The sequence below is a fragment of the Anabas testudineus genome, chromosome 2 (assembly GCF_900324465.2).
Source record: "Anabas testudineus chromosome 2, fAnaTes1.2, whole genome shotgun sequence".
Classification (NCBI taxonomy): Eukaryota; Metazoa; Chordata; class Actinopteri; order Anabantiformes; family Anabantidae; genus Anabas; species Anabas testudineus.
Window position 1 is genome coordinate 4,980,055 of NC_046611.1, and position 12,679 is coordinate 4,992,733.

At 38.7% G+C, this 12,679-nt stretch overlaps 1 protein-coding gene across 1 annotated transcript in view; it reads left to right on the forward strand.

The window, feature by feature from the left end:
- Positions 1 to 12,679, forward strand: part of spega (striated muscle enriched protein kinase a) — a 39,740-nt gene that overhangs the window by 3,144 nt on the left and 23,917 nt on the right. Inside the window, exons 2-3 of the mRNA XM_026363995.1 lie at positions 10,005 to 10,103; positions 12,097 to 12,247. Of these exons, the coding sequence (XP_026219780.1) occupies positions 10,005 to 10,103; positions 12,097 to 12,247 (250 nt within the window). The remainder of the gene's footprint in view (positions 1 to 10,004; positions 10,104 to 12,096; positions 12,248 to 12,679) is intronic.

Below are 12,679 nucleotides of genomic sequence, written 5' to 3' on the forward strand. Positions count from 1 at the left end.
CGTCGTTCACCTGTGGTATTTTACTTTTACAATAGAAGATTTTTGTGATGCAGGAGCATGAATGTCCCAGACGTGGCTTGGTGTTACCTATAAGATAACATTTGAAAAGGTCATTGTTAAACCTTTTTTAAAGCAGCTGTTCCCATGCTGGGGTTTAGAACCCCCTAAGGCCCCGCAAGATAAATCTGAGAAACAGCAACATGACTAACTAAGACAGAAGAAAAGATGAAAAGCATGCTGCTAAGACATAGACTTTTTTTTCTTGAAAATATTGTATAATATCTTATCCTCTGGGCTTTAAAGATTATTTTTAGAAGAAGACATGACTTGTCTTCTTCTTTCTTGACATTGTTTTGATGAAAAATAAATTGACCTTTTAGTCAAAAGTTATCATTCTTTTGAGAATACAATAACAAGCCTAATGGTGTACACAAATGACTTCTGCGCTTATCAGCAAACTGCCTGCCGTCATCAGTCAGAATTGGCATCTCACAGTCTGGTAAAAATAAACATAGGAGAGCAACAACAGAGACATGGGTGAATGGAGAGGATGATGAGATGAGGAAGTTTCCGATTTGTTAGACATTTATGGATAACCTTCTGTTAAAGCTAGACTAAAGGAAACTGTGTGATTTTCTGTGTGATCAGTCTAATTCAACACTAAAATTAACCCTTCTTACTGGAGACACCTGTTCAGATGCCGTCATTTCCCAAATATGTCATTTTCAGCAGCATGGACACCCATTATGAATGCCGGAACATCTGTTACATAATCTGAGAGACATTTATAAAGCAGATAGTTTGGTTAAAAAAAGGTTCAGTCTTACTGTACAGGGCAAGCAGGTCTATTAAAGCTTATAGCCAGAATGTTGTCAGCATTCACTCAGGAGACATGACATTGAGACATTCATGAGATATGTTCATATTCATATTTAGATTACAATGAATTCCACACATGCAAAGCATCGGTATAAATACTTTTTATGTCTGGGCTTTATTATTAACTCATACAAGGCTACAGAGTATTTTTCACCTCGAACTCCACGCTTTATGAGCACTTAGCTATCTGAAATAGATCCATCACACTTCAAGTGATGTCCCTGTGACTGTATTGTCCCAAAATCTATGTGTAGTTGTAGCGTATCATTGTCATCAAGTTGCCTTAGTCACGCCTGCTTTGTGCTAGAGTTTCAAAACTTCTGCAATTCAAGCAAGTGACCTAGCAAGGGACTGCAAAGGTCGTTTAGTTTCTGTGTGGACGTGTGTTTAATCTCTGCTTTAACTGGGGGCAGGCCTTCTGAAAGGGGGTGCATAAGGAAAGCACAGAGCAACTGAAGGGGTTGTACTATGCAGGACTCGAAATAGACTACTGAAGTTAGCAGTGAAAGTTAGGGAGGACTGGGGGAAAACAGAGCAAGTAAGACAGCCATGGGTTGAAGAAGATTTGCTTTAAGGCCTTGCACCCATCTTAAGGTGGCGTATCCTTGCACTTCATTTGGTGCTACAGAGGAGGCCATTTTAAATCCATCATTATAAGAAAAGATGAAACGGAGAAAATTAGGACTGTTGAAATCATTATTAAGGAAGTTAATTTGTTTTAGTGATGTGTCTCAATGGAAAAGACTCGGGGAAGACTTGTTCTTCAGGGCAGAAGTAGCCATCTAGATTGTTTTTAAAGGAATATAAAAAAGAAGACGAAGACAATGTTGCGAAAGGAACTGCTGGATGCACGGAAAGCTTTGAGGAGTGTTAGGGAAGGTGAGAGTGGGCCGAGAATCGAGAAACAGAGAGGTGAGTGGGAGCTGGTATCAATACAAAATATGTACTGCAGTAGCATAAAATGGTTTGTTGAGGATCATGCTGTAGCAGGGAATTACACAATGCATACTCAACTGAGTGGAACAGATACAATGGAAATTAAAACAAGGTAATACACTGGAGGTTGCCATTGTGCTGCTTAATTGGATTGAGTTTGTCTACCTTGTATCGTCATGGATAATGTTTTTTACTGCAGTTTTTTTGTTGCAGGTCTTCCATTTCACATGGAAGATCTCAAACTTCTTTAATAAAATGGTAATAGTAAAGACTGTCATCTGTAAAGACTACCAAGACATTCATAGTGTCATGTTTTAACTCTGGTTACCAACATATTAAATTATTTTTCCAAACAAAAAGGAAAATATAGTTATAATTGAACTATTTATAGGAGTACAACTCAATGCATTTTACAAATGTACACATAGGGGAGTTTATATGTGAGAGTGAGACTTCAACTGCTTACTGCTACACTATAACTGCTTGATGATTTCACATTCTCTAAATATTATTGTTAAGTGGATTAAGGGTACAGTACAATTAATTAGGTTCAACATTCTCAAGAGGCAGCTGAGACAGTATGTGAGGGTGAAGCCAGAGTTGTTTCCCTGGTGTTTGGTCTGGCAAAGCATGTGTTTGTGTTCCATCCCACTGGTACACAGTCATTCACAGGAGCCCTGAGGGATTTGGTCTGGATTAAGTGGTAGGATCAGATTGCAGTGTGACTGTCAGCATTGGCCAGTGTCATTTGGGATTTCCAAACCACTTCTCCAAGTGAACTGAATCAACATACCATCACTCATATTAACTTCTGAATTGTTTTGGTGGCACATAACAAAGTGTTAGTTTTATCGCAGTTTTTGTGCAGTTTGTGCTCTAAGTTGTCTTCGTGGCCTAAGCTTTAGTCTAAGACTACATATGGACTTCAAATACAGCTGCATAACACTGCCTACGTCTTCACACATTTCACGCAACTGTATATTTAAAGCAAAACATTTACCACAAGTTCTGACACCAAGCAGAGAATACTACCTGTCAGTATTTTTTAGGTATGATGCAGATTGTTTACTTAATGTAAATTACAACCAAAAAAAAAAAATATATATATATATATATGTATCCGTATTTTTTCTTTTTTTTGTTGCAGTATTTTTGATTTAATATCACTTTCCAAAACTCAAACCCGTTGTTGTATTTTGTCCTTTATAATAAACAACTTAGTCTGCAATGGAAAAACCTAAACAGTTCGGCCACAGCACAATAGAACAGCAGCAGAATCGGTTTTCAGTTACAGAGATTATGCCAGGCTTGCTGCTGATAAAGCTGTATGCCTGGAAGGCATCCATCAAGGCAGCTCCAGAGAACGCAACCTCTGTCACAAAATCAATGGGTTTCTGTGAAGTCCGCTTTCTCTTTTGTTGTTTTAAGCTAATTAAACTATGGCATGCTCCAAATTGCACCTGTCCAAAGTATTTTTCGTGCTCATTTAGTATCTGTGTCGAAATTGCATTTGTAGGTGAGGCTCATTCAACTGATGCCTAATTTCACTCCCCAAAATAAATATACATCAACATTTTGTTTGCTCTGGTATGTCTGATACATATTGTGGGTCAGTAGTCACAATTAGCCTATGTCCAAATCTGTGTATGCTGTAGGTTTAAAGTGTGGCATTCTGAACCTTCAAACAAGCCAGATTCTGAGTAAGATAAATGACATGCACCAGTAAAATCTAATTATCCTTTCTAAATGGCTGATGTTCTATGATATCCTAGCCAGAGACTGGTTGAAGCTGGGTCATTGCGGCTTTTTATGAGCATAAAAAATAACCTCATGAGAGGTATTTCCAAGCAGCATGAAATGGAATCTTTGCCACTGTTATCTGGCCTCTCATCAGATGATGGTCGAGGAATCTTGTGTTATGATGGGCTTATTGATCTGGGGGTGTTTGAACTGTTGCTTGGGGGTGTATCCTATATCACGCATAAAGCATTGGTATTGATTGCTGCACTTTATACTGGACCGAATACCTCTCACTGGTGATGGATGTGGAGGAGGTGTGCAAGGCGGGTGACGGTGAAGAGGGGGAGTTTTGTTAAATTAGCAATAGCAGATTTACTGCAGGTTTGTCTAAAGTGAAAAAGGATGACTATTACATTTTAAATCTAGACAGGGATGTCCTAAATAGTGGGAGCCCTTTTGTAGATAAACATTGGCTAGTTTGATGTAATTAGGCTGGTTAGATCAGTGATCACTATCCAGTTTCAAGCACTGAGAGATGATCCTGTGTCAACTAGGATTTGTCCTACATATATATACTCCTAATTCATGACAGGTATACAGTAAGTCTCACATTGATTTTTTTTGTTTACAAGGCAAGAAACATGTATATACCTCACATAACAATGCTAAAAAGCACATTGCTTAGCAAAGCAAGGCAACAGTGGGAAGTGATGAGGATTCTGGGTGGCTCTTTGGGTAGTATGACCTGGGTTGGCCTGCTATTATTTTCTGTTTCATGATGGAGAAGGTGTGGGCATCACAGCTGTGTCTGAAAGAATAATTAATGTGTCAGAGTATGTGTTGGAGACACAGAGGGAGTGGAGGTAGATTGTGGGAAGCAGTTACATATTCTTGTCACGTTTGCTCAACAAATCAGGTATACTGGAGGAGGGAATTTCATGCTATTCTTTGTCTGATTTACTCAGGCCTGTGCGTTGAAATAGAAAGCATTACAATATTAATAATGGTTTAGTGAGAGGAAAATAAGATAACGATGGAAGAAAGAGCAAACATTTGATTTCTAATTTATCAAAAAAAAAAAAACATATTGCGTTGAAAATTTTCAGCAATATTTTTATAGCATATTTCCCTGGATTTGGAAATTTTGATTGCTAAATTGCTAAAAATGTCAAAATTCTAATCAGTATTTTGCTGTATGTTTGTCATTTTCTAGATTAAACTATCAATCTAAAATGACTATTGTTATTAGATTAGATTGAACAGCAACTTGAAATACAGTAAGTAGCATGCATCATGTTGTAATAAAGTAAGGAAAATGTATTTGCTCTACTATTCCAAACAGCCCTCAGCTGCTTGAGGCAGTAACCTTGACCCAATCAGTGGTAAATGCAAACAGACATGGAACATAGATAAATAATTTATCGCTTATGGGTTTTACTGAGGGCTGCTAGTTTAGAAATGAAAACAAAAGAGGAGAATACAATGAGGGGTAGAGGCTGCAAGGATTTGTTTTCGTTTGTATTCAAGAGATTTACATATATTTATAGTTATTAGTAAAGTGAGAAATATTTCACCCCCTCCCCCCATGTCTAGCCATTTCATCCCCTCCATCGTATCATTTGTTCTTCTTCCTCTAGCTTTCTCAGTTTCTCCCCTGCTTTGCATCCTCCCTTGTGAATCTTTTCCCCTCCATCCTTGTCTCTTGCTCCCGCCTCCGCTCTCTGCTCTTTGTCTGTTTTCCTCTCTCTTTCTTCTCTCTCTGAATCCTTCTTTGCCTCAATCTTGCTCTTTGTCACTTTTATCTTTCATTCTTGCTGCGCAGGAACAAAGTCAACATGCTCTGCTGAAGACAGTTGTTTTCTTCCTCATTTTTTCCACCTCCTCATTATTCTTCACACTCATCACTGCAATCAAGACCGCGCTTCTGCTCAGACCTCCAACCCCCACCTCCTCTTGTTCTGAGTGCGCTCTTGATTGAAGCAAAGCGGGCAGCGGGGGGACTTGGATGGACAAACCAGCTGAGAATTGTCCCTCTAAAGGCAGCCTCTACGTCAGAGAGGGACGCTGTTCACATCAGCGGATACGCACTCAGACACAAAGACACCTGGCTTCATCTTATTTGCATTCTCTCTCTCGGTTTCTCCTCGTCTTCGCTGCCAGACTGGAGAGTAAACACACCCACGCATAAAAGGCACTGAATGCCTTTCTGCATTTTAATCTTTTGTTATTTTGTTGTTGCTGCCACACCCTGTTTTTTTTCTCGGTTGTACGGATGTTTTTGTGAGCTCATGCCACAGGTAATCTTGCACATTTGACAGGAAGCGCTAGTTGAAGATGAAGAAGATTTGGTCCAAGAAGAGATTTCAGGTCAGTTTGCTTATTTTTAAAACACATTTATTGATGTTGTTACTAAGCTACATCCATGTCATTTTAGGTATGTTGTTTTTACATATTTGGATGTCAAGCCACACCCTTTACTTGATAATTAGATGTAAATGTAATAATTTTAAACCTATAACAGTGCTAAAATAAAGATTTGACACAACCTAGTACTGAGTTCTGCTGGCAAAATGCTGAAGGAGCAAAGTATGGATAAATACAGTATAATGCATACTATTTGTGTTTGTTGAATGTCATAAAAATATGACAAATTAGCACAGCCTAACCAGGAATGCCAGCCCAGGAAAAGTCTATTTTCCAGACAGAAAATTTTATTTTAGGACAGTATAAGTGATTAATATTTTTTACAACCATCACGCTGAAATTCTGAAATTACTGTAATCCACATTGACAGCAATAAACAGTCCGGATTTCTGTTGTACTCCCCCTGTCCCATTGTGCACATTCTGTGTCGTGAAATATGTATCTTGCTTCGGCAGTCATGACAGTTTTGTTATTTAATAAGTAATTCAAAATTTGAGGCAGGTGAAAAGTGTGTCAGTAGGCTACACTCCATGGAGACATGAGAATTAGGGCAGCCAGTCACAAGGGCTACGAAGTGAGCAAAGCATAAGATGTAGCTGGTTTCTTATGGTTACTTTCTGCATTAGTGTCAAAGCTCTGAGACATGTTCTTTTGTTTCCAGTGGCAAAAAATTAGAATAATACTGGCAGGATTATTATTTTTTTTATTTTTTTTTTTTTTTTTTTTTTTGCCAAATCGCCTTCTCAAAAGGATGTCATGTGTGGCTGGGCTTTGCTGATATGACTGCCTTGAGGCCATAACAATGGAGATCACCACAATGATGGAAGCTTCTAGTGGAGTCTGTCAAACAGCAGCTGCCACGGGGCAACAGTTAATCAAATTGCCTAACGTGAAAACATTAACCACTGGGGAGTGTGCAACAAACCTAGAGGGGGAAATTTGTGTGAAATGAGTCATTTAAATTTTTGCTACTTTTGCTTTCCCTTTGCTGCAAGGCTGTGAGTCATTCTGAGGAGCTCTCCTTGGTGCTGATTGACAGACTGTCCAAAGAGCAGTTTTACCAACTGTTTTATCAGCAGGAATTCACATTATATATATATTTAATTCTAGAATCTCGTCTTTATTATACATTTGGCTAGGTGATGATTCGCTGGTATCATTTATCAATTGTCGGAGTGATATGCTGGCATCACGTTATACTTTTAAGGTCTGTCACGTATTATAATTGTAAGCTAAATCGCACCAATCGATGATGAAATAAGTAGCTGGTTTAATTATATGAAAACAAGGCAAAAGGTTTCAAAGTAAATGAGGACAGAAAAGAAGGACATGAGTTCACATCTGACTCAACAAATTGTCAATCCCCAAGCTGCAATTTGCAACATGCGATTTTCTCTTCCACCTCACTTTGACACGTCACAATAATCATTACGAAATCCGTATTTGCAAACCATGCAAGAGCCCCATAGGACTCCAGATTTCCTTTGACTTTGCAAGTGAGAATTATTGGGAAACCATTTGTGAACTATGTACAAAATGCCTTTGTGAAATTGGATCTTTCAAACTTACATACCTGCAATGTTACTGGAGAAATTTAAAACTTAAACTTGCAGGTCCACTACAGGGGGTTATATTGTTACACATAAATGATCTAGTGCATAATGCTGTACAATGTAATCGAATTTAATCTAATGTAAAAAGTTTATAACAGTTGATCTTTAAACCTTTTAGGCATTTCTTTCAGTATAGGTATTGCATATTAAAAGTGAAACCGCTTAGAGTTAGATGTGATAACAACAGTACTTTCGGGTTAAAGGGAATTGTTCACTTTGCACTCTAGTGTTTTGTGTAAAACACATTTGTTGACTGTTTACTGTTGAATAATAGATTGTACTTTGTATCTTGTTTCAGAGAACTGGGCATTCTACACGGACATTTGGCAGATTTACCCATGGTGTGTTGTCAGTATGAGCATTACACCAATTCTCTTCTATTCTGTTGTACTCATGTCACATTTCTTTCTGTTAAAACTACTGCTAGCTAAACTACTGTACCATTATGATTTACTCAGGCCTTTTCCCCTGGTTGTGTTTGTGTTTAAGCCTTCAACAGCATGTGTTTCATTTTGATTTAATTCTCTTGTAACTCTTCTATATATGAAAGTTGCAGTTGTACAACATCTGTATTGCTGTAGTGTATTTGTTTTACCGCTTGACTGCTTACAACAGTGGGTTTTATTGTTGTACATCCACCCCCATAGAGCAGTATTTTTGTAATCTCACTGTTGCCACTCTGCATAAAATCCTTGAGTGAATAATGTCATGCCTTGATGGTTTATGGTATAGTATTTGGCAGTGTTTGTGCAATCTATTGTCTAAGCCAAACAGAGACTCATGCACTTGACTCCAAATCATATTTAGATTACAATTCAGGGTATACACTGTGAAATATATTCTTGCATAATTGCATTGCTGAGTTGATCTCCCTCGCCTGGTGTGCAGGCTATTTAACTTTATTTGATACAGCTGGGTGGATCTACGTACACACACCCATGAAAACACACACATGCTGCTAGCACTGTAATGAGGTAATGTTTACTGTTCATGTTACACTGGCTTTCTTATCATTAGGCAGACCTTCTGGAATTATCTAATCAGGATCTGACTTGATGTGAGGCGCAATGAGGTGCAACCTATTTTGTGGTTGTCGTCCTCCTCCTTCACGAGCTCTCTAACCAGTAAACATATCTGTCAGCCACCCAGCAGTGTGGCTGGTGATTTTAGACTCTAATGGGTACGAAGAGGATTGGTCGTGTGGGTGAGAGAGATGCTGGTTTCCATAGTAACGGTGCTCTCCCGTCTGCCCTCTCTTGCTGCCACTATGGAAGCGAAGTTTTCCGCTCCTGCCGAAAGCAAAGCTATGGTAAACCTGCCTGTCTTGATTCATCTTCTGTCCCTTTTTTTCCCCTTCCCATCCATCCCTGCCTGACTTCATCTGTTCTCCCTGCTAATGTAATGTGATCTCAACCACAGAGATCACATTTCAGTTCTGGAGATGAAGAAATCTCACTTTTCAGAGATGTGGTTCCAGGCCGTTTATTATGACCCTGTCTGTAGTTTCTGTTTTCCTCAGTCCTGTTCTTTTTATTGTGTTTTCTTGTTGTTAATATTTTTGGCCCGCTTCCTACAGATATGAAAACTGCATGATGTTTTACTTTTCTGCACTGACACCACCTCATTTTTCCTTTGTTTTTGAATTTTGTGGCAAGAACACAATAAAATGTTGTCCCCATTTCTCTTTCTTGATGATACATATAATAATTTGTGGTTGATGTGGTTTAAGTTTAATTTTCTGTAAACTGTATCTACCATTTATCATGTCATTTCCAAAATGGATGACATTTCCATTTCTATAAAGAAAAATCAGTTCTTGTTGTTTCACATCCACTGATTCTTTATAAATGTTACCCAGTTAAAACACCATTATTTATCTCATAGTTTGATGTGAAAGTCTTTTTTAAAATGAAAATTAAATAATTATTATCTGCTGCTCTGCCTTGAAATTTGTTTAAAACATGTACGTAAGAGGTAGCATCTTTCAAATTAGTTCAATAATGATTTTAGTAGAGAAAATATCTTAATCAAACAAGATTTAAAAAAAGAAACAAAGGTCAAAGAATGAAACTAATCTCAGTAAATTCAGCTCACCCAGCCATTTTGTTAAGTAAAACCAATCTATACCCAAGGGATCAACATCTATAGCCCTCCCCTCCATGTATCAGCCATGCATTTTTATACGCCACAGCAGGCTTCATGTCAGGCTCGGGTTTCAGCCCATTTATTTCACTCTGGGGGCTCTCCGTGGCTCTGTTGGAGGATTCATCAAACTGCTAAGCAAATGTGAAATGTCATTTTCACCAGTACTGTGTTTTTTTTCAGTCTCCATTTTTTTTCGTTCACCTCATTTCTTTTCCTAAATTTCCTCTTTCCATCTTAACCCATTTGCGTGGCTTCTCTTTATTTCAGACTCTGAGACCACAGAGGATGAGACCACAGAACCTCAGATGGAAACCAAAGAGGGGCCTGGGAGGCACCAAGACAAGGCTGGGCGGAGAGGACCTTCAGGTATTTCATCTCAGATCTGTTGGGGTTTATGAACACTTTTGGTACTTCTGAGATTAGTTTTCACAACTGTCATTTTTTTTAGATGTACATGTTTTTATAGCTGCAAAGAAGCAATTCTGGTAAAAGATGATACCGTAAAATGAGACTCTGGAGTGCAGCATGCACATATTACAGTAAGCAGCTCTTTTATGAGGCATTAGTGAATGTGATTTACTGCAGCACCAACACTGCTGCCAAAACACACTTCTTCTAAATCAAAATTAGGATTCAATGCAGATCAATAGATTTAATGGAGGGTTGTTACCAGCTTGGCCTGAGACGAGTTGGATGAAATCCGATATTGCAGAATGCATTAATCCCTCATGGTGTGATGCAACAGTGTGACACACTGCCCTACTTTTCAGGAGGGAACCTTTTTCAGGTCTGGATCTCACCTTATACCTCCATAGAGAATGCAAGAAACATGAAACTGGTTCTGTTAGATAAATGAAGATAGAACTAATGGCGCCAATGATACACTGCCCTACACTGCAGTTTTATATAGTGTCAGTGCACCTATCTATAAAACCATCACAATTTCCTAAGATAACCCACTTTTAATTTATCTCAACTATTAATGTAAATAATCTCTTTCAGTAGCAGACATTACCCAGTCTGAACCCAAGGACTCCTTCCCTTGCACCATTGCTTAGATGACATTTCCAAAGATTCCTAGAAGAACATTTATTCATCAAGTGGTGATGGAGCGTCGGCGTCACAGAACCTGCATATCCTATTCCTAACCAAGCAACAAGGTGTCTGAATATAGATCAGAAATATTGACACCCTTCTCCTCTACCACAAAGAAATTTTGCATTCTTCCCTCGCTCGCACACAGTGTTTGCACTTTCTAAGCTTTTGTGTTGGCGGGCTGACTACGCCCTCATCACGTCCCTCCAGAGACAAGCACAAAAAAAAATAGAAAAAGAAAAAGAATATCAAATGAGGGACGGATGAGGTGATACATCATTTGTTCTCTTCACGAAACAGAATCTGGCTGCTTCTGCATATAAAAACTAGAATGCCTTATTTAACTCAAACACGATGCATTGTTCTTCCCAGATTTCTGCAGACTATTCGGTTTGGTATCACTTCAGTCAGACCTTGTTTCGATCCCACAGATGAATATGAGACAATGCTGGTGATAATTATGTTCTCCATTAGCTAAACAACACTTACCCTGATCTGGCTGTTCAGCCAGTAATGTTAAAGATTCTGATGAACAGTAGTGAAAACAGAGTTGTAAGGCTCAATAGGCTAAGGCCTTGAGTTTGGTCTCTGATGGTAGCACTGAGTCAGTCAGCATTTATGATTGCAGTCAGAGACTGTTGTTTTATATCCTTGACTCCAGTGCTGTTTCAAGGCTTCCATCGTTAACAGAAGATGCTGACTACTGTTTCTTTTTGCTGCCAAGGCATTCCTGTCTCTGTTGCTCATCACTAAAATGTCAATCATTGGCTGATTTGCGATGGGGGAGGGTCTGTCTAAGTGGTGCACAAACCATAACACAGTCCTGAGACTATCTGCTTTATTTCCTGTTTTCAAGCAATCAATATCTGTCTCTTTATCCTGCCCTATATCACACTTATGATGTTCTTGTACTTTTTTTTACATTGGTATTATGTTCTACCAACTAAAAGATTCTTGATTTTTTGACACATCTTTCAGTTAATTAATCAATACTTTTTAGTTTTGATATAATAACTCGATAAATGATCTTCAGTTCCTTTCGATTTTCAAATATTTAGACTTTTTTTTTAGTAAAGTTATATATTTGTGACCTATGTTTTGTGTAGAGCTAACTGTTTTTAGGGTTTAGACTGCATTCTTCTCTTTTCCTCTTTGATGACATTAAGAAAAATATAGCAGAACATATTTAAAATATAAACAAGCTTTATTGAAAGAAAGTAATTTGTTTCTCTCTGTTATCAAACGTCTCTCTGTATGTATCCAGCTGAGGGAGCGAGGATGATGGACTATAACCCAGATTCTTCAGACCGCAGAGCTACCCTCCCTGGTGCCTATGACCCTGTGGTGGAGCGAGAACTGCGTGCTTTGGGATCCCGACCTCCGGGGCCCCACTTGGATCCCACTAACCCAGCCAGGCAAGCTCTCGGTGGGGGTCCCACTGAGGGGGCCCCCCCTGTCCGTCACCTGGGTGTGGAACCTCTGATCCGGGCGTCTCACGCTAACCTGGCTCGGCCTGTTCAAGGGTCAGAGGAAAGTGTTTCTGTAGGCAGCGACTACTATGGGAGCATGTTCAGTCTCTACAGAGGGAGAACATTTTCTATGCCATTATAGCACATGGCTTTTCATTTCCAGGATTCTCTAAAAACAAAAAAGACTGGCCACAAATCTCAAATTGCAACAAGAACTGACACATAGGAAAAGACATAATATCCTCCATAGACTCAACTCGCAAAAATTGTATTCCATCAAAGTTATTAATTTTATTTTACTCTTATTTCATATAATCAAGCTTTAATTCCATACAGTGTTGTTTCTGCCCATTTTTATTTTGATGTCACACTTTCCTT